This window comes from Rhinoraja longicauda, chromosome 38 (assembly GCF_053455715.1).
Source record: "Rhinoraja longicauda isolate Sanriku21f chromosome 38, sRhiLon1.1, whole genome shotgun sequence".
Taxonomy (NCBI): Eukaryota; Metazoa; Chordata; class Chondrichthyes; order Rajiformes; family Arhynchobatidae; genus Rhinoraja; species Rhinoraja longicauda.
Window position 1 is genome coordinate 5,399,716 of NC_135990.1, and position 24,753 is coordinate 5,424,468.

At 47.3% G+C, this 24,753-nt stretch overlaps 1 protein-coding gene across 9 annotated transcripts in view; it reads right to left on the bottom strand.

Moving 5' to 3' along the window:
• LOC144610803 (uncharacterized) overlaps positions 1-24,753 on the bottom strand; it is a 102,257-nt gene that overhangs the window by 67,112 nt on the left and 10,392 nt on the right. For 6 of the 9 annotated variants that reach the window (XM_078429712.1, XM_078429714.1, XM_078429713.1 and 3 more), the window contains exons 2-6: positions 18,896-19,053; positions 11,233-11,548; positions 10,444-10,541; positions 6,509-6,644; positions 2,042-2,167 (exon numbers count right to left, since the gene is read on the bottom strand). In XM_078429712.1, the coding sequence (XP_078285838.1) occupies positions 2,042-2,167; positions 6,509-6,644; positions 10,444-10,541; positions 11,233-11,548; positions 18,896-19,053 (834 nt within the window). Of the gene's footprint in view, positions 1-2,041; positions 2,168-6,508; positions 6,645-10,443; positions 10,542-11,232; positions 11,549-18,895; positions 19,175-24,753 lie in introns of those variants that run through there. The other 3 variants (XM_078429717.1, XM_078429711.1, XM_078429718.1) reach the window with 2 other exon arrangements.

Below are 24,753 nucleotides of genomic sequence, written 5' to 3' on the forward strand. Positions count from 1 at the left end.
ACCATAATAAAGCAACCAACCCAGTGGGAATTTAAAAATACTGTTTTCAACATTATTATTTTCTTCAAACTTACCACTCGGGTAAATTTACCTTAGGTTGTGAACCCTTGATTTACAGTGTACAGATGCATGATAAGGGAATAACGTTTGGTGCAAGGTAAAGCCAGCAAAGTCCGATCAAAGATAGTCCGAGGGTCACCAATGAGGTAGATAATAGTTCAGCACTGCTCTCTGGTTGAGGTAGGATGATTCAGTTGCCTGATAACAGCTGGGAAAGAAACTGTCCCTGAATCTGGAGGTGTGCGTTTTCACACTTCTATACTGATCTCTATCAATGGAGACAGTGTGGAGAGAGTGTCCAGCTTCACGTTTCTGGGCACTCACATTTCGGAGGACCTAACATGGTCCAATAACACTGCTGCGCTGGTCAAGAAGGCACAGCCACGACTGTTCTACCTAAGAACACTGAAAAAGTCTGGTCTACCCCAACAGCTGCTGACGACTTTCTACCGCTGCACCATAGAGAGCATCCTAACGCATGGCATCCCTGTGTGGTACCTCAGCTGCACGGAGGCAGAGAGGAAAGCTCTTCAGCGGGTAGTCCATAGAGCTCAGAGGACCATCGGAACACAGCTACCAGCCTTGGAGGGCATCTACAACACACGATGCCTCAGAAAAGCCACCAGCATCCACAAAGACTCTTCACACCCCTGCAACAGTCTGTTCGAACATCTACCATCGGGCAGACGATACAAGGCCTTCTACGCCCGCACCTCCAGACTCAGGAACAGCTTCATCCCCAGGGCCATAGCTGCTATGAACCGGTCCTGCTGAGCCGGATGGTCACATCGCACAGTGAACCGGCACAGATCTACTTGCACTTTATTCTGTTTTAAAACTGTTCCAATTTGTTTCATTGGGTTGTTTAAATTAATACTGACTAGCTAATTAAATTATTGCATCGTATGGGAGGCGCATTCCCAATCTCGTTGTACCCCTGTACAATGACAATAAAGATATATTGTATTGTATTGTATTGTATTGTATTGTATTTGGCTGATGGGAGAGGGGAGAAGAGGGAGTGGCCAGGGTGCCACTCATCCTTGATTATGCTGCTGGCCTTGCCGAGGCAGCGTGAGGTGTAAATAGAGTCAATGGAAGGGAGGTTGGTTTGAGCGATGGTCTGGGCTGTGTCCACAATTCATTGCGATAGTCCCAGCCTCAACTACCTCCTCTGGCAGCTTGTTCCATACACCCACCACCCTTGTGTGTGAAAAAATTACCCCTCAAATTCCAATTAAATCTTTTCCCCTTCACCTTAAGCCCATGTCCTCTGGTCCTCGACTTCCCATCTCAGGGCAAGAGACTCTGTGCGTCTACCCGACCTATTCCTCTCATGAGATCACCCCTCATCCTCCAGTGCTCCAAGGGTGTGTGGAATTAATTGGAAACCTCTTTCACAAAGCAACCAATGGAGAAGGGGACTGACTAATTACTCATCGCTCAAACACAAACGCAGGCTCGGCAATCGTTTCGCTCAACAACTTCGCTCAGTCCGCCTTAACCAACCTGATCTCCCGGTGGCTGAGCACTTCAACTCCCCCTCCCACTCCCAGTCTGACCTTCCTGTCATGGGCCTCCTCCATTGTCATAGTGAGGCCCACCGCAAATTGGAGGAACAGCACCTCATATTTCGCTTGGGTAGCTTGCACCCCAGCGATATGAACATTGACTTCTCTAACTTTAGATAGCTCCTCTGTCCCTCCCTTTCCCCTCCCCCTTTCCCAGTTCTCCCACTGTCTTCCTGTCTCCAACTACATCCTATCTTTGTCCCGCCCCCTCCCCTGACATCAGTCTGAAGAAGGGTCTCGACCCGAAACGTCACCCATTCCTTCTCTCCTGAGATGCTGCCTGTCCCGTTGAGTTACTCCAGCATTTTGTGAATAAATACCTTCGATTTGTACCAGCATCTGCAGTTACTTTCCCATAATTACTCATCACCATGTGATTCAATGAAACTTAAACAGATGCACAGACAAACCTCATAGATAATCCTCAAGTCTTCTCCAGCTTTGTCCCGCTCCCCCTCAAGCGCTCTCACACGCTCCTTGTAAATTCTGAGTGTTTCCTCCTTGGACTGCCAGTCCCAAGGCAAGCTGTCTTTCTCCTAAGGTAGACACAAAATGCTGGAGTAACTCAGCGGGACAGGCAGCATCCCCGGACGGAAGGAAAGGACGACGTTTCGGGTCAAGACCCTTCTTCAGACTGAGAGTCAGGGGAGAGGGAGTCTAGAGATATGGAAGTGTCGGGTGTGAAAACGACAGATCACAGCAGACGATGGTAAGGAAATGTTGAAGGTATCACAAAATGCTGGAGTAACTCAGCGGGTCAGGCAGCATCTAGGAGAGAGGGAATGGGTGACGTTTCGGGTCGAGACCCTTCTTCAGACTGGGTCTCAACCCGAAACGTCACCCATTCATCTCTCTCCTAGATGCTGCATGACCCGCTGAGTTACTCCAGCATTTTGTGATACCTTTGATTTGTACCAGCATCTGCAGTTATTTTCCTACACAAGGAAATGTTGAATGGCTCATTGTTAGCTGAGGGGACGATGACAGTCCTTCTGCAGTTGTACAGGGCCCTAGTGAGACCACACCTGGAGTACTGTGTGCAGTTTTGGTCTCCAAATTTGAGGAAGGATATTCTTGCTATTGAGGGCGTGCAGCGTAGGTTTACTAGGTTAATTCCCGGAATGGCGGGACTGTCATATGTTGAAATACTGGAGCGACTAGGCTTGTATACATCGGAATTTAGAAGGATGAGAGGGGATCTTATCTAAACATATAAGATTATTAAGGGGTTGGACACGTTAGAGGCAGGAAACATGTTCCCGATGTTGGGGGAGTCCAGAACCAGGGGCCACAGTTTAAGAATAAGGGGTAGGCCATTTAGAACTGAGATGAGGAAAAACTTTTTCAGTCAGAGAGTTGTGAATCTGTGGAATTCTCTGCCTCAGAAGGCAGCGGAGGCCAATTCTCTGAATGCATTCAAGAGAGAGCTAGATAGAGCTCTTAAGGATAGCGGAGTCAGGGGGTATGGGGAGAAGGCAGGAACGGGGTACTGATTGAGAATGATCAGCCATGATCAAATTGAATGGCGGTGCTGGCTCGAAGGGCCGAATGGCCTCCTCCTGCACCTATTGTCTATTGACAAGGAGTGCAATCAGTTAAAGCAAACAGGACAGTCGGAGAACTAGGGTGGGGGAGGGTCGGAGAGAGAGGGAATGCAAGAGTTATGAAGTTAGAGAAGTCAATATTCATACAACTGGGCTGTTAGCTGCCCAAGCGAAATTTTAGGTGCTGTTCCTCCAATTTGCGTATGTTGAAAGGCTGGAGCGATTGGGCTTGTATACACTGGAATTTAGAAGGATGAGAGGGGATCTTATTGAAACATATAAGATAATTAGGGGATTGGACACATTAGAGGCAGGAAACATGTTCCCAATGTTGGGGGAGTCCAGAACAAGGGGCCACAGTTTAAGAATAAGGGGTAGGCCATTTAGAACGGAGATGAGGAAGAACTTTTTCAGTCAGAGAGTGGTGAAGGTGTGGAATTCTCTGCCTCAGAAGGCAGTGGAGGCCAGTTCGTTGGATGCTTTCAAGAGAGAGCTGGATAGAGCTCTTAAGGATAGCGGAGTGAGGGGGTATGGGGAGAAGGCAGGAACGGGGTACTGATTGAGAGTGATCAGCCATGATCGCATTGAATGGCGGTGCTGGCTCGAAGGGCTGAATGGCCTACTCCTGCACCTATTGTCTATTGTCTATTGACTTCAGGCCTGTTTCCGTGCTGTATCTCTAAAGTCTAAAGGGAGACCTAATAGAAGTATATAAATTTCTATCGGCACGGTGGCGCAGCGGTAGAGTTGCTGCCTTACAGCGAATGCAGCGCCGGAGACTCAGGTTCGATCCTGACTACAGGCGCCGTCTGTACGTAGTTTGTACGTTCTCCCCATGACTTGCATGGGTTTTCTCCGAGATCTTCGGTTTCCTCCCACACTCCAAAGACGTACAGGTTTGTAGGCTAATTGGCTGGGCAAATGTAAAAATCGTCCCTAGTGTGTGTAGGATAGTGTTAATGTGCGGGAATCGCTGGGCAGCGCGGACCCGGTGGGCCGAAGGGCCTGTTTCCTTGCTGTATCTCCCTCTAAAAATCTAAAAATTTAGGAAAGGAATGGATGAGGTAGTATTATTTTCCCGTGTGAAATTGTCAAAGACGAGAGGGCGTATCTTAAAGGGGAGAGGGGCAACATTTAAAGGGGATGTGTAGGGCAAGCTACTTTACACAGAGATTGGTGGGTGGCTGGAACACGCCACCAGGGGTGGTGGTGGAGGCAGATACATTAGTGTATTTACGAGACATTTAGATAGGTAATGGATATGCTGGGAATGGAGGGGTGTTGATGGTGTGTGGGCAGATGAGATGAGTTTAACCTTTTCACCCAGAGAGTTGTAAATCTGTGGAATTCTCTGCCACAGAAGGAAGTGGAGGCCAATTCACTGGATGTTTTCAAGATTCAGCTTTGAGGGCTAAAGGAATCAAGGGATATGGGGAGAAAGCAGGAACGGGGTACTGATTTTAGATGATCAGCCATGATCACATTGAATGGCAGTGCTGGCTCAATGGGCCGAATGGCCTACTACTGCACCTATATTTCTAAGCCCATTATATTTGGCACGGACATTGTGGGTTATAGGGCTGTGCCTGTGCTTCATTGTTCTATGCACTAGGAAATCATATATCATATCATATCATATCATATATATACAGCGCAGAAACAGGCCTTTTCGGCCCACCAAGTCCGCGCCGCCCAGCGATCCCCACACATTAACACTATCCTACACACACTAGGGACAATTTTTTTACATTTATCCAGTCAAATTAACCTACATACCCGTACGTCTTTGGAGTGTGGGAGGAAACCGAAGATCTCGGAGAAAACCCACGCAGGTCACGGGGAGAACGTACAAACTCCTTACAGTACAGCACCCGTAGTCAGGATCGAACCTGAGTCTCCGGCGCTGCATTCGCTGTAAAGCAGCAACTCTACCGCTGCGCCACCGTGCCGCCCCATGGAATAGAAAGCAAAGTTGACCGTAGGGGCGGCACAGTGGTGCAGCGGTAGAGTTGCTGCCTCACAGCGCCAGAGACCCAGGTTCGATCCCGACTACGGGTGCCGTCTGTACGGAGTTTGTACGTTCTCCCCGTGACCTGCGTGGGTTTTCTCCTCGATCTTCGGTTTCCGACCACACCCCAAAGACGTACAGGTTTGCCTGTTAATTGGCTTGGCGTAAGTATAAATTGTCCCTGGTGTGTGCGGGATAGTGTTTGTGTGTGGGGGGGGGGGGGGGGGGGGGTCGCTGGTCTTTGCGGACTCGGTGGGCCTGAAAGGCCTGTTTTTGTGCTGTGTCTCTAAACGAGACTAAATTTTGCTCCTCTCACAGGTAAAATGTGCTCCACCGGCAGCACTCAGGGACAGGACTGAACCTGGGCCACTGGGTTGTGCAGTTTGGAATGCTGATGATAAAGTTGGCAGAAAACAAGGGTTTCGTTGGAAACCATTTGGCATCGATGTTCCTCAGGGAACGAAAGTGCAACAGGTCAGCCAGTCTCCCAAGGGACAAGTCTGAACATGCCTGGCCTCGTCCGAGCAAACCCTCGTCCCTCTCAGCCTGCAGTGTGGGGCAGCAGGGAAGGTCAGCCCTAATCCGTGCGGCACGGTGGCGCAGCGGTAGAGTTGCTGCCTTACAGCGAATGCAGCGCCGGAGACTCAGGTTCGATCCTGACTACGGGCGCCGTCTGTACGGAGTTTGTACGTTCTCCCCGTGACCTGCGTGGGTTTTCTCCGAGATCTTCGGTTTCCTCCCACACTCCAAAGACGTGCAGGTGCGTAGGTTAATTGGCTGGGCAAATGTAAAAAAAAAAAAATTGTCCGCAGTGGGTGTTGGATAATGTTAATGTGCGGGGATCGCTGGGCGGCGCGGAGCCGGTGGGCCGAAGGGCCTGTTTCTGCGCTGTATCTCTAAATATATAAAAAATCTAAATCCGGTCAGCAGTGAAAGGCTGCTCGATAACCAGCAGGCCTGTTGGCGTTTCTGTGTCCGTGAACGTGACTCCAGGATGTTTACATGCGTGCGTGTATGCATACACGTATATATACATCTGTAGGAAGGAACTGCAGATGCTAGTTTTCACCGAAGATAGACACAAAAAGCTGGAGTAGCTCAGCGGGACAGGCAGCGTCTCTGGAGAGAAGGAACGGGTGACGTTTCGGGTCGAGACCCTTCTTCAGTCAGAGATGGTACCTGTCCTGCCTCGTTACCAGCATTTCGCGTCTATCTTTGGTTTAAACCAGCATCTGCAGTTCCTTTCTTACAACAAGACTAAGCTAAACTAAATTAACCCACAAAGCCTGAAGCACGAAGTAATAAAACACAAGAAGGAGGTTCACCTGTTTAACTGCGTCTTCCGACTTTGGTACCCAGGTTAACGTCCGAGAGGGAGACAGCGGCAGGGGCTTGTGTTCATGGCTGAGCAGATCCAGCGATGACTTTGCTTTTGCCATTTCGGCCTCCAGATGTGAAAGTCTGAGTGGGACAACAGGAATCTTTACTGTGCAACACCGCAAGACTGGAAGCAAAACCACCCCCTCATCGAGCATCATCTGTGGCTTAGCGAGTGTCAGCATTGCCTCTGATCCGTCATTGTGACTTCACTAGAAGTATGAGAGGGGATCTTATCGAAACGTATAAGATTATTAAGGGGTTGGACACGTTCGAGGCAGGAAACATGTTCCCAATGTTGGGGGAGTCCAGAACCAGGGGCCACACAGTTTAAGAATAAGGGGAAGGCCATTTAGAACTGTGATGAGGAAAAACTTTTTCAGTCAGAGAGTTGTGAATCTGTGGAATTCTCTGCCTCAGAAGGCAGTGGAGGCCAATTCTCTGAATGCATTCAAGAGAGAGCTAGGTAGAGCTCTTAAGGATAGCGGAGTCAGGGGGTATGGGGAGAAGGCAGGAACGGGGTACTGATTGAGAATGATCAGCCATGATCACATTGAATGGCGATGCTGGCTCGAAAGGCCGAATGGCCTCCTCCTGCACCTATTGTCTATTGTCTTTTATTCACAAAGTACTGGAGTAACTCAGCGGGTCAGGCAGCATCTCGGGAGAGAAGGAATGGGTGACGTTTCGGGTCGAGACCCTTCTTCAGACTATTGTCTATTGTCTAAGTCCCACACACATGGTGACGCAGCGGTAAAGTTGCTGACCCACAGCGCCAGACACCCCGGGTTCGATCCAGACCGCGGGTGCTGTCTGCATGGAGTTTGTACGTTCTCTTTGTGACCTGCGTGGGTTTTCTCCGGGTGCTCCGGTTTCCTCCCACACTCCAAAGAAGCACAGGTTTGTAAGCTAATTGGCTTCGGTAAATTTGTAAAATGGCCCTAGTGTGTGTCGGATAGGCCATGTCATAAGTGACAGGAGCAGAATTAGGCCATTCGGCCCATCAAGCCCACTCCGCCATTCAATCATGGCTGATCTATCTCTCCCTCCTAACCCCATTCTCCTGCCTTCTACCCTGACACCCGTACTAATCAAAAATCTATCTATCTCTGCCGTTAAATATCCATTTATGTGTGGGGATTGGTGGTCGGCGTGGACTCGGTGGGCCAAAGGGGCCTGTTGCCGTAATGTATCTCTAAACTACACTAAAATGAAAACTAAACACAGGCTGAACGCAAAATCTGGATATGTTTTGTAACTTCACTATTCTCAACTCTCCAATGCTTTTGTCTCACAAACTTGTCACAGTGTATTTTTTAGATTTTTTAGATTTAGAGATACAGCGCGGAAACAGGCCCTTCGGCCCACCGGGTCCGCGCCGCCCAGCGATCCCCGCACACTAACACTATCCCACACACACTAGGGACAATTTTTACATTTACCCAGTCAATTAACCTACAAACCTGCACGTCTTTGGAGTGTGGGAGGAAACCGAAGATCTCGGAGAAAACCCACGCAGGTCACGGGGAGAACGTACAAACTCCGTACAGACGGCGCCCGTAGTCAGGATCGAACCTGAGTCTCCGGCGCTGCATTCGCTGTAAGGCAGCAACTCTACTGCTGCGCCACCGTGTCTTTTGTAACGAGCTAGTCAAGGATAATGGACGGAATGGCCTTTTCTGCAGCAATGCTGTCTCAGAAATATAGACAATAGGTGCAGGAGTAGGCCATTCGGTCCTTCGAGCCATGGCTGATCATCCACAATCAGTACCTCGTTCCTGCTTTTTCCCCATATCCCTTGACTCCTTGAGCCCTAAGAGCTAAATCTAACTCTCTCTTGAAAACATCCAGTGAATTGTTCTCCGCTGCCTTCTGTGGCAGAGAATTCCACAGATTCACAACTCTCTGGGTGAAAATGTTTTTCCTCATCTCAGTCCTAAATGGCCTGCCCCTTATTCTGAAACTGTGGCCCCTGTTTCTGGACTCCCCCAATATCGGGAACATCGTTCAATGAGACTGAGATCAGAAAGCAGGGGAGGTATGCTTGACTTTGGACTGCTCTGGCAAGGAGCAACAGGGAAACAATGTGCTGAGCATAAACTACCAGCAGGCGGTCGGTGTTGCCTTTCCTAGGGGGCCCCAGTGGGGGTCCCTCTAAGCAGAGATTCTCCCCCTCTACATCAGGGACCTGGGGTGGAGGGTACTGCCCCGAGGAGTCCCCTGCAAACTGTTTCTCTTGCGGTTGGTTCAGACTCGCCAGCCGCCTGCCACCTTTGGGGGCTGGAAGAGTCTGTGTTCCACGTGTACATGGAGTGTGTGAGTCTGTGTACCGCGTGTACATGGAGTGTGTGAGTCTGTGTACTGCGTGTACATGGAGTGTGTGAGTCTGTGTACCACGTGTACATGGAGTGTGTGAGTCTGTGTACTGCGTGTACATGGAGTGTGTGAGCCCGTGTACCACGTGTACATGGAGTGTGTGAGTCTGTGTACCGCGTGTACATGGAGTGTGTGAGCCCGTGTTCCACGTGTACATGGAGTGTGTGAGCCTGTGTTCCACGTGTACATGGAGTGTGTGAGCCCGTGTTCCACGTGTACATGGAGTGTGTGAGCCCGTGTTCCACGTGTACATGGAGTGTGTGAGTCTGTGTACCACGTGTACATGGAGTGTGTGAGGTTGCAGCCCCTGTTCCAATATCTAAAGGGGCTGCTCCTTCGCCTTCTGGCTGCACTTCACACCCACACCACCCTCATCTTTGGACACCCTGTGCGTAGGGGAGAGGGTAGGGCCAAAGATGTCCTGGTCGGGTTGCTCCTGGGCCTGGCCAAGCTGGCCATCCGCGAGTCACGGCGCCAGGCGGAAGAGGGCTCTGCCCGAGCCAGCTGCCTGCCCCTTTACCGGGGTTACGTCCGTGCCCGGGTGGTGTTGGAGAGGGACCGCGCGCTGTCCACGGGCACCCTGGAGGATTTCCGGGACCACAGGGCACCGCGTGGAGGGTATCCTCAATAAGGAAGGGGAAATGGATATATAATATTTAAGAATATTTTTTTATTTTGGATTATGGTGGTATTTTTTTTTGGTATTTTTGTGTGCATTTTTTGGTAAATCTATATACTAAAACTCTCGTTTGTTTGTTTGTTTGTTCCTGACCTACAGCCAAAACGGTGCACGATAGCGCAACGATTCTAGGCCCACCTTACTCACCGTCGTCCCTTTGGTGCTAATGGAAGAGGTTTCATTGAAACCGGTGTTATATTTTTAAAGTTATTCACATTTTAAAGTTTAAATCTATCTCCTAGGGAGGGAGGGGGGAGGGGGGGAGAGAGGAGGTGGAGGGAGGGAGGGAGGGAGGGAGTGTGGGGGGGGGGGGGAGGGGGGGAGGGAGGGAGGGAGGGGGTGGAGGGAGTGTGGGGGAGGGAGGGAGGGAGGGAGGGAGGGAGGGAGGGAGGGAGGGAGGGAGGGAGGGAGGGAGGGAGGGAGGGAGGGAGGGAGGGAGGGAGGGAGGGAGGGAGGGAGGGAGGGAGGGAGGGAGGGAGGGAGGGAGGGAGGGAGGGAGGGAGGGAGGGAGGGAGGGAGGGAGGGAGGGAGGGAGGGAGGGAGGGAGGGAGGGAGAGGGAGGGAGTGAGTGTGGGGGAGGGAGGGGAGAGGAGGGAGGATAAAGGGGGTTGAGAGGGATGGAGTGAGGGGGGAGGGGCAAGGGGGAGGGAGTGAGAGGGGATGGGGGGAGGGGGGAGAGGGGAGGGTGGGGGGAGGAGAGGGTGCTACACCACTGCAGGAGAGGTTTGGGCCCAATGGGTCCACTTGGTCTAGTAGCTAATAAAAAGTATTTTTTTGGAACAAAAAAATAATAATAATAAACAGCATTACTCAGTAAAACTATCTTACTTCTCTTTCAACGATCCACTTTTCTTTTGGTCTTCAAGGCATGTCAGCTCCAGCAGGTTCTTCTCGTCTTCCAGCTGGGAGATGGAATTTTCCAATTGCTAGAAAGGTCATTAAGCAAAATCATACTTCAATTAAAAACATCCACTAGTTTTGCAGTTTCACCTCGGAACAAGTTCCACATCCCCACTGATTCCTAGATAAAGACGTTTCTCCTGAATTGCAAACATTCATAAGTCCATTAGTTCATAAGTGATAGGAGCAGAATTAGGCCATTCAGCCCATCTACTCCGCGGTAAAATTGGCTTCAGTAAAATTGTAAATTGGCCCTAGTGTGTGCAGGGCAGTGTGACGTTTCAGTCTGAAGAAGGGTCTCAACCCGAAACGTCACCCATTCCTTCTCTCCCGAGATGCTGCCTGACCCGCTGAGTTACTCCAGCATTTTGTGTCTACATTCGATTTAAACCAGCATCTGCATTTTTGTTCCTACGCTCAAAAACAACGTCAGTTTTGCACGTAACAATAATGCACCATTGAGAGCGCGCACACGCACACACACGCACACATGCACACGCACGCACACACGCGCACACACACGCACACATGCGCGCACGCACACATGCACACGCACACACACACACACACGCACTCACAAGCGCACACACTCACACACGCGCACACACGCACGCGCACACACATGCACACACGCGCACACACACACACACGCTCACACCTAACTACCTATCTGAGCAATGTATCGGGTGACAAAAGACCAGAAGGCAAGCCACTAACTTTCTGCTTGAGGGAGAGCATCTCGATCTTGGCCTTGCTCTCGGACAGCTGACCCTCGCGTTTCCGTAGCTGGGCGGACTGCTCCTCCAGCAGGCCGTGCGCCTCTTTGAGACGGCGCAGCAGTTGCGCCCTCTTCTTCCCGCTGTCCGCCAGGGAGACCTTGAGGTCAAGGTCAAAGCTCCCCAGACCCTCGGAGAGATGGCAGAGTGGATCTTCCACCGGGCAGGTGTCCGAATGGTGGCACGAAGTGTAGGGCCGTTTGATCATCGTATGGCCAAAGGGGCCGATGTCCACAGCTCCATCTGGGAGAGATGTGCTGGAGGGGAAAGGGAAAAGATTATAACATCATGAGGGTCTGAAGAAGGGTCTCGACCTGAAACGTCACCCATTCCTTCTCTCCTGAGATGCTGCCTGACCTGCTGAGTTACTCCAGCATTTTGTGAATAAATACCTTTGATTTGTACCAGCATCTGCAGTTATTTTCTTATATAACATCATGAGTGATAGGAGCAGAATTAGGCCATTCAGCCCATCAAGTCTACTCCACCATTCAATCACGGCTGATCTATCTCTCCCTCCTAACCCCATCCTCCTGCCTTCTCCTCATAACCCCTGACACCCATATTAATCAAGAATCTATCTACCTCTGCCTTAAATAAATCCATTGACTTTGCCTCCACAGCCCTCTGTGGCAAAGAATTCCACAGATTCACCACCCTCTCTGACTAAAGAAATTCCTCCTCATCTCCTTCCTAGAAGAACGTCCTTTAATTCTGAGGCTGTGACCTCTGGTCCGAAACTCTCCCACTCGGGAAAAGGACACAGCAACAGGTCATTAACCTGCCCTAGGAATTTCTGCAACGTGTCCAACCCCTTAATAATCTTATATGTTTCGGGGATCTTATCGAAACATATAAGATTATTAAGGGGTTGGACACGTTAGAGGCAGGAAACATGTTCCCAATGTTGGGGGAGTCCAGAACCAGGGGCCACAGTTTAAGAATAAGGGGTAGGCCATTTAGAACTGAGATGAGGAAAAACTTTTTCAGTCAGAGAGTTGTAAATCTGTGGAATTCTCTGCCTCAGAAGGCAGTGGAGGCCAAATCTCTGAATGCATTCAAGAGAGAGCTAGATAGAGCTCTTAAGGATAACGGAGTCAGGGGGTATGGGGAGAAGGCAGGAACGGGGTACTGATTGAGAATGATCAGCCATGATCACATTGAATGGTGGTGCTGGCTCGAAGGGCCAAATGGCCTAATCCTGCACCTATTGTCTATTGTCTATTACAGTGGTTCCCAACCTGTAGGTCGCGACCCCAAACGGGGTCGCGACACCAATGCCATGGGGTCGTTAAATGATTTTGAGCTGATATGAATATTATATAAAACACGGTGAAATGCATATTAAGATAGTTATATAAATTCATACTATGAAACTAAATGTAACAGTTCCCTAAGTCACTCAACACAACGTGTTGTCACTCAAGCCAGTATTGAACATGTTTGGTTTCTGTTTTGTCTTGGTCGCGCCACCGCTGTCGCTCCTCCCACTTACCTAGTGTTGTACGCGCGCTTGCAGTGACACGTAGTTAGTTTTGTTCGAGTGATTCTTAACCCTTTAAAAATGAGTGTAAGAAAGAGAAAGTACAGTGATGATTTCTTGAAATGGGGATTCACTGACATAGTTAATGCAGGTGTGGAAAGACCACAGTGTGTAGTATGTTTGGAAGTTCTTGCTCATGAGTCTATGAAACCAGCTAAACTTCAAAGACATCTCGAAACTAAGCACCCTGATTTGAAAGATAAAAGTATTGACTTTTTTAAAGCAAAAGTTGTTGGTGTCAAAAGCCGCCGGCTTGATAGCAGTGGATTATTTCAAAACAAAAATGTAGCCGCCATTGAAGCTTCATACACGGTTGCATTAAGAATAGCACGTGCTAAAAAGCCACACACAATAGCTGAGAATCTTATTTTTCCATGCACCAAAGATATTGTACGTCTCATGATCGGTCCTGAAGCGGTAAATAAATTATCGCTTCTATCCGTGTCAAACAATACGGTAAAACGAAGGATAACAGATATGTCCGAGGATATTTTATGCCAAATTATTCAAGAATTAAAAGAAACTCCAACTGGGCTGTTCAGCATACAGCTTGATGAAACTACTGATGTGACAAACTTTGCACAACTTCTTGTGTATGTTCGTTATTATAAAAATGAAAAAATTAAAGAAGAATTCTTGTGTTGTAAGCCTCTGCAAACTTCAACTACTGCTGCTGATATTTTTGATTTAATTGATGATTTCTTTAATGAACATTCAATTGAATGGAAGAAATTATGCGGAGTTTGTACTGACGGGGCACCTGCAATGCTCGGCTGTAAGTCTGGCTTCCAATCGTTGGTTAAAAAAGTGACTCCAGAAGTAATTGGGACTCACTGCATGATTCATCGACAAGTATTAGCTACCAAGACGTTACCTGAACCATTGAAAGAAGTGCTTAACCGAGTGATTAAAGCAGTAAATGTCGTTAAATCAAGGCCACTTGCAACACGGCTCTTCAAAGTTTTATGTGAGGATTTGGGATCAACGCATGAAGCACTATTGTTTCACACAGAGGTAAGATGGCTCTCGAAAGGAAAGGCGTTGAAGAGATTTTTTGAATTAAGAGGAGAGCTTCAAATATTTCTCGATTCTCAAAATGCAAGCGAATATGAATCATTGTTGACGGATGAATTTACGTTGTGCAAATTGGCATACCTGGTCGACATTTTTGAGATATTTAATAGTGTTAATACAGGATTACAGGGTAAGGAAAGTACGATAATATCTTTGTCTGAAAACATATCGTCTTTCAAAATGAAATTGGAACTCTGGATCACCAAAATTAACCATAAGAAATTATACATGTTCCCAACACTTGTCCAATTTGTTGAAGAAGCGGCAAATGAAATTAACATCGATGACTTATATAGCTTGATACAAGAGCATTTGGAAATTCTTACTGTTCGATTAAGAAGTTATTTTCCTGATGAATGTTGCAAATCTTTCTCCCTTACAATCAACCCATTCAATGCCAATGTATCTAATATCCCTGAAGCAGCAGAAGAAGAGTTCATCGACTTAAAAAACAATTTTGAAGCTAAATCATGGTTTGGTGAATTGCAACTACAAGAATTTTGGGCAAAAAGTTTCCAAAAATTCCCAGTAATATCAGAAATCGCGATAAGGAATTTATTGCCCTTCCCAACAACTTACTTATGTGAAGCAGCATTCTCCCAACTTCTCATCCTTAAAAACAAATACCGAAATAAATTAAATCTGGAAGACGACTTGAGGTGTGCCATATCGACAACGGAGCCCAGGATAGAATTGCTAGCTAAAAAACTGCAATACCAGCCGTCTCATTAAAGTCAGTTCATAAACATATTTTACATAACGGTGGAAATTTGTGTGTTCGAACAATTTTGAATTGATTTGCAATTAATTAATGTTTGTAGGAGCTTTGGAATTTTTTATGAATAAATAATCTATAATTCAATAATCGCAATATATGGCAGTTTGTTGTACAAAAACCGAATGTATATATAAGATATTTTAAGGGTTGGGGTCGCTTCATGATTGCTTGTTCTAAAATGGGTCGCTATATTTGAAAGGTTGGGAACCACTGGTCTATTATATCTTTTGTCTCCCTCCTCTGATGAGGCATAGAGGTCTCCATTTCGCCGATCACCAGGTGGATTGAGCAGAGCAAGATGGAGATTGTAGACACAAAATGCTGGAGTAACTCGGCGGGACAGGCAGCATCTCTGGATAGAAGGAATGGGTGAAGTTTCGGGATTTAGGAATGTTGTCTTTCCTGTGGCGTTGCATGACGACACTCCTTTCTGTGGAAGAATTGCATCATCACTGTTGTGGAGAACTCTTAATATTGAACTCTTCTTCCAAATCCATGTTTGGCATTCTTCTCATTGGGCATTTGCAGACGTTTAGCTATTATTCAAGTGCAGCTATGACGTGTAGAATATATTATCATGGACAAGCAGTAATTATTAATCAAACCTTCAGTTTCAATAATGAAATTGTTGACCTGCAATATTACTGTCCCCTTGTAAAGGTGGAGCAGAGTAGTTTTAGAGTAAGCAAACGAGAAAACACCATCTCCAGACATGGAAGGTAGACCCTTTGATTCGACTTGAAACGTCACCCATTCCTTCTCTCCAGAGATGCTGCCTGTCCCGCTGAGTTACTCCAGCATTTTGTGTCTATCTTCGGTGTAAACCAGCATCTGCATTTCCTTCCTACACATTTAATTAACCAAATGCAAGTTCTACATGAAATATATATTACTACACATGATGGAGATTATGCCATCTACAAACCAGGGTTGTATTCTCCAGGACTTTGACGTTACAGGGTAACAACTGAGGTTCCCAAAACATTTAGGGGAACGGATAGAAACGATTTCAGCTGATTGGGAAGCTCAAGACTAAGTGGTTTTGTCAACTTAGAGCCCGACTTTCTCGGGGTGATGGCCAGAAAGTTATGGCTGCATCTTGGCACGGTGGCGCAACGGTAGAGTTGCTGCCTTACAGCGAATGCAGCGCCGGAGACTCTGGTTCGATCCTGACTACCGGCGCCGTCTGTACGGAGTTTGTACGTTCTCCCCGTGACCTGCGTGGGTTTTCTCCGAGATCTTCGGTTTCCTCCCACACTCCAAAGACGTGCAGGTTTGTAGGTTAATTGGCTGAGCAAATGTAAAAATTGTCCCAGGTGGGTGTAGAATAGTGTTAATGTGCGGGGATCGCTGGGCGGCACGGACCCGGTGGGCCGAAGGGCCTGTTTCTGCGCTGTATCTCTAAAATCTAACTCAAATCTAAAAAGAAATCTTGGTTAAATTAAACCGTGAGAGCCTGGACAAATGAACCAGGGATACAAGTTCAAAGCCCATTGGTGATATTAAATTCCAGTAACTAAATCAATTAGGAACCAGGAGAAAGATGGATCTTGAATTGGTAATTAATTCCGGGTCTGAGTTCGGATTGCTAGGAAATAAAACCTGGGTCACTAAAAATGATGCTTTTCGTAAGCAAGGCAAAAATGTTCCAAAGAGTTGCACAGGATAGTTATCCATTAAAAACTAGATGCTGGGCCACCGAAGAGTAGGCAGATGAGTAAAAATTTGGTTAAGGGGGTAGGCTTTAAGCAGTGGCTTAAAGCAGAGAGAGGTAGAGAGATGGAAAGGGTTAAAGAGGGAACTCCAAAGCTTCGATCCAAGCCATAGGAAAGGCCACAAATGTTGGAGAGGAGCCAGAATTAGAAGAATTCTGGGATGGCAGGACTTTCATATGAAGAAAGACTGGATAGACTCGGCTTGTACTCGCTGAAATTTAGAAGATTGAGGGGGGATCTTATAGAAACTTACAAAATTCTTAAGGGGTTGGACAGGCTAGATGCAGGAAGATTGTTCCCGATGTTGGGGAAGTCCAGAACAAGGGGTCACAGTTTAAGGATAAGGGGGAGGTCTTTTAGGACCGAGATGAGAAAGTTTTTTTTCACACAGAGAGTGGTGAATCTGTGGAATTCTCTGCCACAGAAGGTAGTTGAGGCCAGTTCATTGGCTATATTTAAGAGGGAGTTAGATGTGGCCCTTGTGGCTAAAGGGATCAGGGGGTATGGAGAGAAGGCAGGTACGGGATACTGAGTTGGATGATCAGCCATGATCATATTGAATGGCAATGCAGGTTCGGATGGCCGAATGGCCTACTCCTGCATCTATGTTTCTATGTTTCTAACCTGTTTGAATGATGGAGTGGATTTGATGGGCTGAATGGCCTAATTCAACTCCTATGACTTATGAACTTTTATGGCATGCACACAGTCCAAGCCAGTGGCTTGGATTTCATCGCAAAGGTTAGCATTGCCTGCTGAATCAATGTCCTGAGATGGCTTCCATTTCCAATCAGAAGTGGATGGTGTCTGAAGGGGCTCGACCCGTAACGTCACCCATTCCATTTCTCCAGAGACGCTGCCTGGCCCGCTGGGTTACTCCAGCTTTCTGTGTCTATCTTCAGAAGTGGATGGAGATACTTCCTCAGCATTCTGCGGCCAGGTTGTTCGATGTTCTGCCCCAAGGATTCCCGTAGGCAGGGAGATCGTAGGAATGAAGTGACTTTGTGATATCAACTGGCGGAAGAATAATCAACGCATAATTTTGATTTGATTTAGATTTAGAGATACAGCGCGTAAACAGGCCCTTCGGCCCACCGAGTCCGTGCCGCCCAGCGATCCCCGCACATTAACACTATCCTACACACACTAGGGACATTTAAAAAAAAACATTTACCCAGTCAATTAACCTACAAACCTGTACGTCTTTGGAGTGTGGGAGGAAACCGAAGATCTCGGAGAAAACCCACGCAGGTCACGGGGAGATCGTACAAACTCCGTACAGAAGGCGGCCGTAGTCAGGATCGAACCTGAGTCTCCGGCGCTGCATTCGCTGTAAAGCAGCAACTCTACCGCTGCGCCACCGTGTCGCCTTTTTGTTCCCACTCGTGCCCAAGAGGGGTTTGTACAATACAAACATTTTAAAGCGGCCTTCAGAGAGTCATTCTGCAAGATCGCTCTGCAGATGTGTCATCTTTACTCACCCACGTAATGAGATTACAGACTGCTGCTTTATCATCCACTGGCATCAGCTGGCCACAAGCCAACAACTCTTTGCAATAGGATGGAACTGCAGATGCTGGTTTACACCAAAGATAGACACAAAAAGCTGGAGTAACTCAGCGGGCCAGGCAGCATCTCTGGATAGAAGGAATGGGTGACGTTTCGGGTTGAGACCCTTCTTCACCCATTTCTTCTATCCAGAGATGCTGCAAGTTTTTGCCAGAGACATAAAAATCTGGAGCAACTCAGCAGGCCAGGCAGCATCTTTGGAGAGATGGAGTAGGTGTACACCTCTAACACCATTTTAAGGAGATGTAGCACTATCCGAAGGTATCTTTAGAGTTATACAGTCCTATCGGCAGATACTATAACACCATTTAGAGCCATAGTCATACAGCGTAGAAACAGGCTCTTCGGCTAACTTGCCCACACCAACCAACATGCCCTATCTACACTAGTCCCACCTGCCTGCATTTGATCCATATCCCTCTAAACCTGTCCTATCCATGTACCTGTCGAAATGTTTCTTAAACATTGCGATAGTACCATTTATAAGATATTTGGGTGGGTACTTCGATAGGAAAGGTTTAGAGAGATATGGGCCAAACGCGGGCAGATGGGACTAGCTTAGATGGGGCATCTTTGATTAGCATGGGCAAGTTGGGCCGAAGGGACTATTTCTGTGCTGTATGACTCTGAAGATACCCCAAGACTGTGCTAAATCCCCTCAAAATGGTGTTGGGGGGTGTGTGATTTGGATTGTGCGCCATTCTGCTTATGTTGTTTTTGTTCGTGTCCTGCTGACTACACAGAATAGAAAAACGACTACTAGCCAATTCACACGCTAAATACATACCCGGCCCAGTACAAGTCTTATGTAACTGGTGGGACAAAGGAAAAACAAAATGATAAAGGAAAATCAGGGAAGGGATGAGTTAAAGCCAGAATTAAAAACAATGCTTAGTTAGGTTTGATGCAGCACCTATTGCCTTACCTGCCTGTGTCAAATGGAGCATAATATAACCTCCGTGTGCTGTTGAGTGATTGCAGGCTCCCCTCTCGTGTTGGGCTGACTGACCGAGACCTCAGCTCTTTCCCTCCGCGCCGCAGCCAGCCCGGACTGAAGGATTCGAGCTCCCTGTTCAATGGGTCCTGGAGCAGAAGGAACAAAGGGAAAGGCTTGTGTTGACAGAGGCAGGATCTGCAGCAACTCTGCACAGCCTCCACACGGTAAGGTGTTTGCTCTCCATCTACAATTCAGCGAGGCAGCCTGTCAGCATCCTTAAAGCAACACTGCCCACTGATATATTTTCAGCTTTCAACCTGAAAATGCCGAGGAAATCGTTCCCAACCACACAGTCGATGGCAAATGAACAAATGTCATGCATACTGGGGCACAGTCAAATGCATTTGGTTTGCGAGCTATCCAGTCAAAGGGAAGACTATCCAGTACATAAAAACAATCAGCTGCCCACATTGTGCAGATAAAGATGAATATCTTGCACATTTACTGCAAGATGCAACATTGAAATTTAGTGCAAGATATAACATTGAAATTTAGTGCAAGATATAACATTGAAATTTAGTGCAAGATATAACATTGAAATTTAGTGCAAGATATAACATTGAAATTTAGTGCAAGATATAACATTGAAATTTAGTGCAAGATATAACATTGAAATTTAGTGCAAGATATAACATTGAAATTTAGTGCAAGATATAACATTGAATTAGGGGTGGCTTCATGTCACAGCAGTAGAGTTGCTGCCTTACGGCACCACAGATATAAGATTATTAAGGGGTTGGACACGCTAGAGGCAGGAAACATGTTCCCAATGTTGGAGGAGTCCAGAACCAGGGGCCACAGTTTAAGAATAAGGGGTAGGCCATTTAGAAAGGAGATGAGGAAGAACTTTTTCAGTCAGAGAGTTGTGAATCTGTGGAATTCTCTGCCTCAGAAGGCAGTGGAGGCCAATTCTCTGAATGCATTCAAGAGAGAGCTAGATAGAGCTCTTAAGGATAGCGGAGTCAGGGGGTATGGGGAGAAGGCAGGAATGGGGTACTGATGGAGAATGATCAGCCATGATCACATTGAATGGCGGTGCTGGCTCGAAGGGCCGAATGGCCTACTCCTGCACCTATTGTCTATTGTCAGACCCAGGTTCGATCCCGACTACGGGTGCCGTCTGTACTGAGTTTGCACGTTCTCCCCGTGACCTGCGTGGGTTTTCTCCAAGATCTTCGGTTTCCTCCCACACTCCAAAGACGTACAGGTTTGTAGGTTAACTGGCTTGGTATAAATGTAAATAGTCCCTGGCGTGCGCAGGATAGTGTTGGTGTGCGGGGATCGCTGGTCAGTGCGGACTCGGTGGGCCGAAGGGCCTGTTTCCATGCTGTATCTCTCAACTAAACTAAACTAAAGTTAGGAAATATTTTTACTCATTGAGGGTGGTAGAAGTTTGAAATTCTTTACTGCGGGCGATAGTTTATGCTGGCCTCGTGATTAATTTTAAATCTGAGATCCTTATATTTTTATCTGTTAACCAGGTGTCTTGAACCAAGGTTGTCCAGAGGCACGGGGGAAACATTAAATTGAAGGCCAGCCATGATCCCAATGAATGTCAGAGGAAGTTTCAAAGATCAAGGACTCACCACAGATGCTTTTCCACATTGTGCGCAGACTTTGATTGATTGATCTATTGATTAATCAAAAGATACAGTGTGGAAACAGGCCCATCAGCCCACTGAGTCCATGCCGACCATTGATCTCCCTTCCACACTAGTTCCATCTTATCTCATTTTCTCATCCACTCCCAGGACCAATTAATCTCCAAGCCCTCACGCCTTTGCAAATCCTTGTGTAGGAAGGAACTGCAGATGCTGGTTTAAACCGAAGATAGACACAAAAAGCTGGAGTAACTCAGCGGGACAGGCAGCATCTCTGGAGAGAAGGAATGGGTGACATTTCGGCTTGAGACCCTTCCTCAGACTCCTGAACTTCGGGTCTGAAGAAGGGTCTTGACCTGAAACGTCACCCGTTCTTTCTCTCCAGAGATGCTGCCTGTCCTGCTGAGCATTTTGTGTTTGCCTTTTGCTGATTCTTGTTTCTACATCGTGACTCCAATTAGTTGACTGTCAATTGGGTCCTCAGTTCTGTGTCATTATGGGATGGCCCTTGAATGTTGATGGTGCCACATTATGTAAACAGATTGATTTATAATTGTATCGCAAGTTCAAGACATCGAAACAAATGAAGAGGTTTTGAAATGTCAACAGCATCTCAAGTTTAGTTTTGTTTAGTTTCGAGATACAGCGCGGAAACAGGCCCTTTCGGCCCACCGGGTCCGCGCCGACCAGCGATCCCCGCACACTAACAGTATCAGAAACCCACTGGGGACAATTTTCTTTTTACATTTACCAAGCCAATTAGCCTACAAACCTGTACTTCTTTGGAGTGTGGGAGGAAACGAAGATCTCGGAGAAAACCCACGCAGGTCATGGGGAGAATGTACAAACTCCGTACAGACGGCGCCCGTAGTCAGGATCGAACCCGGGTCTCCGGCGCTGCATTCACTACAAGGCAGCAACTCTACCGCTGCACCACCGTGCTTTCTTTGGAGTAGTGGTTGAACATTCCAACTCTTGGTTTGAGGTACTATGAAATGAACCACAGTATGGACATAGGGACATTCAGAGTTAAACAGGTTTCGTTTGAATACAAGGAGGAGGTGGGTCGGTAGACACAAGGAACTGCAGGTGCAGGTTTACAAAAAAAAGACAAAGTGCTGGCATAACTCAACTAGTCAGGCAGCATCTGAAGAAGGGTCCTGACCTGAAACATCACCTATCCACATTCTCCAAAGATGCTGCCTGACCTGCTGAGTTACTCCAGCACTTTGCGTTATAGAGTCATGTAGCATGGAAACAGGTCCCATCTCTGCTTGTCCCAACTGCCCGCGTTTGGACCATATCCCTCTAAACATGTCCTGTCCTTTTGTGTATGAACCCAGCAGTCATCGGTCTGAAGAAGGGTCTCGACCCGAAACGTCACCAATTCCTTCTCTCCAGAGATGCTGCCTGACCCGCTGAGTTACTCCAGCATTTTGTGTCTACCTTCGACTTAAACCAGCATCTGCTGGGTTTTCTTTCCTACACATCTGCGTTTTTTTTGTTCCTACGTCTCTGGAGAACATGGATAGGTGACGTTCTGAAACACGATGTAGCAAATAGTCAGGCCCTGCTCATTATTATTATTATTATTAAGGACTTGTGAAAGATGCCTTGTGGCATTGCTCAGAGAAATTTTAGACGCAAGCAAATTTGCCTTGTTGACAGTGCAGGACTGGGGAGCAAGCACTTCGTAAGCTCTGCTGTGGGCAGTTTCTTTTTCCAACTACAAACGAGACTGTAAATCCCTAAACAGCAGTCACCTCAGTGGGTTGCCCAGAATCAATGGACTATGGATGCCACAGTTGGATCTTGAGCACAAACTTGTTTTCATTGGGGAAATAACATTGGCATAGAGTAAATAATTGACACAGAATTAGGCACGGAATGTACACGATATTCCTAATCCCTTTAAACATATTAACAGTTGCTGATTACTTGACTTCAATCATTTCCACACCCAGCCGCCCACATCAAACCTGTTTAGAAAGGCAAACAAGTGTGAGTGTGAATGCAGAAGAACAGAGTGATTCCAAGAACAGGCTTATGTGTGTTACCCATTGCTTGGTCAACATGGTGGCACAGCGGTAGAGTTGCTGCCTTACAGCGAATGCAGCGCCGGAGACCCGGGTTCGATCCCGACTACGGGCGCTGTCTGTACGGAGTTAGTACGTTCTCTCCGTGACCCGCGTGGGTTTTCCCCGGGTGCTCCGGTTTCCTCCCACACTCCAATGACGTGCAGGTTCGTCGGTTAATTGGCTTGGTATAAGTGTAAATTGTCCCTAGTGTGCGTAGGGCAGCGTTAATGTGCGGGGATCGTTGGTCGGCGTGGACTCGGTGGGCCGAAGGGCCTGTTTCCTAGCTGTATCTCTAAAACTTTTTAAAAAACGATCGCTGAATGGCTTTACCCAAATTCCAATCCAGATTTGGTGATGGTGGTGGGAGGAAAGAAAATATATAAACTCAATCTTGTTTTACTGGGGTGGGGGGGGGAGCAGTGAAGCTGGCTTTAATAATCATTTGGTACTTGATGACATTTCCCTGAATCATCCAGTGGGTTACTATGGTAACCACTGCAACCAAAGCAACACACTTCTCATTGGCGTTCCTCAACTGTGTGGAACCAACCGGGTTTTAGACAAGATGTAGAGTTCATCATGTAACAGGGTGAATATTACTCACTATAGGATATTAAAATAATCCTCAGCATTATAGTCTAGTTTAGTTTCGAGATACTGAGCAGAAACAGGCCCTTCGGCCCACCGAGTTCGTGTCGGCCAGCGATCGCCACACACTGACACTACCCTACACACATTAGGGACAATTTTTACATTTATACCAAAGCCAATTAACCTACAAACCTGTACATCTTTGGAGTGTAGGAGGAAACCGAAGATCTCGGAGAAAACCCACGCAGGTCACGGGGGGAACGTACAAACTCTGTGCAGACAGCACCCGTAGTCGGGATCGAACCCGGGTCTCTGGCGCTGTGAGGCAGCAAATCTATCGCAGCGCCACCTGTCCTAACTGTGTGGAACCAACCGGGTTTTAGACAAGATGTAGAGTTCATCATGTAACAGGGTGAATATTAGGACTTCATGTTTGCAGTCCTCTGTCCTAAGCTTCTTTATGTTTGTACCTTTCTGGTATTCAATTACAACAAAGGAGACCCCATTCGTCCCGAAGATAGACACAAAATGCTGGAGTAACTCAGCGGGACAGACAGCATCTCTGGAGAGAAGGATCGGGTGACGTTTCGGGTTGAGCTCCTTCTGCAGACCACATTCACCCTGCTGAGTTCATGCCAGCTCAGTGCATCAGTGCCATTGGAGTCATCGAGTAATACAGCATGACAACAGGCCCTTCGGCCCATCTTGTCCATACTGACCAAGATGCCGTATCTACACAAGTCCCACCTGTCCACATTTGGCCCACATCCCGCTATATTATCCATATACCATAAACCCTGGCACCCGTACTAGTCAAGAATCTGTCTATCTCACAAGATCATAAGCGATAGGAGTAGAATTAGGCCATTTGGCACATCGCCTAATTTATCATACAATCAGTTATCCATGTACCAGTCCTTTGGTCTTTTAAATGTTGTTATAGTACATGATTTGAAGAGATCAGGTGTCAGAGGTTCTGGGGAGAAGGCGGGAGAATGGGGTTAGGAGGGAGAGATAGATCAGCCATGATTGAATGGTGGAGTAAACTTAATGGGCCGAATGGCCGAATTCTACTGCAGGTTCTGTTGCAGTTGTACAGGGCCTTGGTGAGCCGCACCTGGAGTATTGTGTACAGTTTTGGTTTCCTAATCTGAGGAAAGACATTCTAGCCTTCGAGGGAGTACAGAGAAGGTTCACCAGATTGATCCCTGGGATGGCAGGACTTACATATGAAGAAAGACTGGATAGACTAGGCTTATACTCACTGGAATTTAGAAGACTGAGGGGGGATCTTATAGAAACATATAAAATTCTTAAGGGGTTGGAGAGGCTAGATGCGGGAAGATTGTTCCCGATGTTGGGGAAGTCCAGAACCAGGGGTCACAGCTTAAGGATAAGGGGGAAGTCTTTTAGGACCGAGATGAGAAAACATTTCTTCACACAGAGAGTGGTGAGTCTGTGGAATTCTCTGCCACAGAAGGTAGTTGAGGCCAGTTCATTGGCTATATTTAAGAGG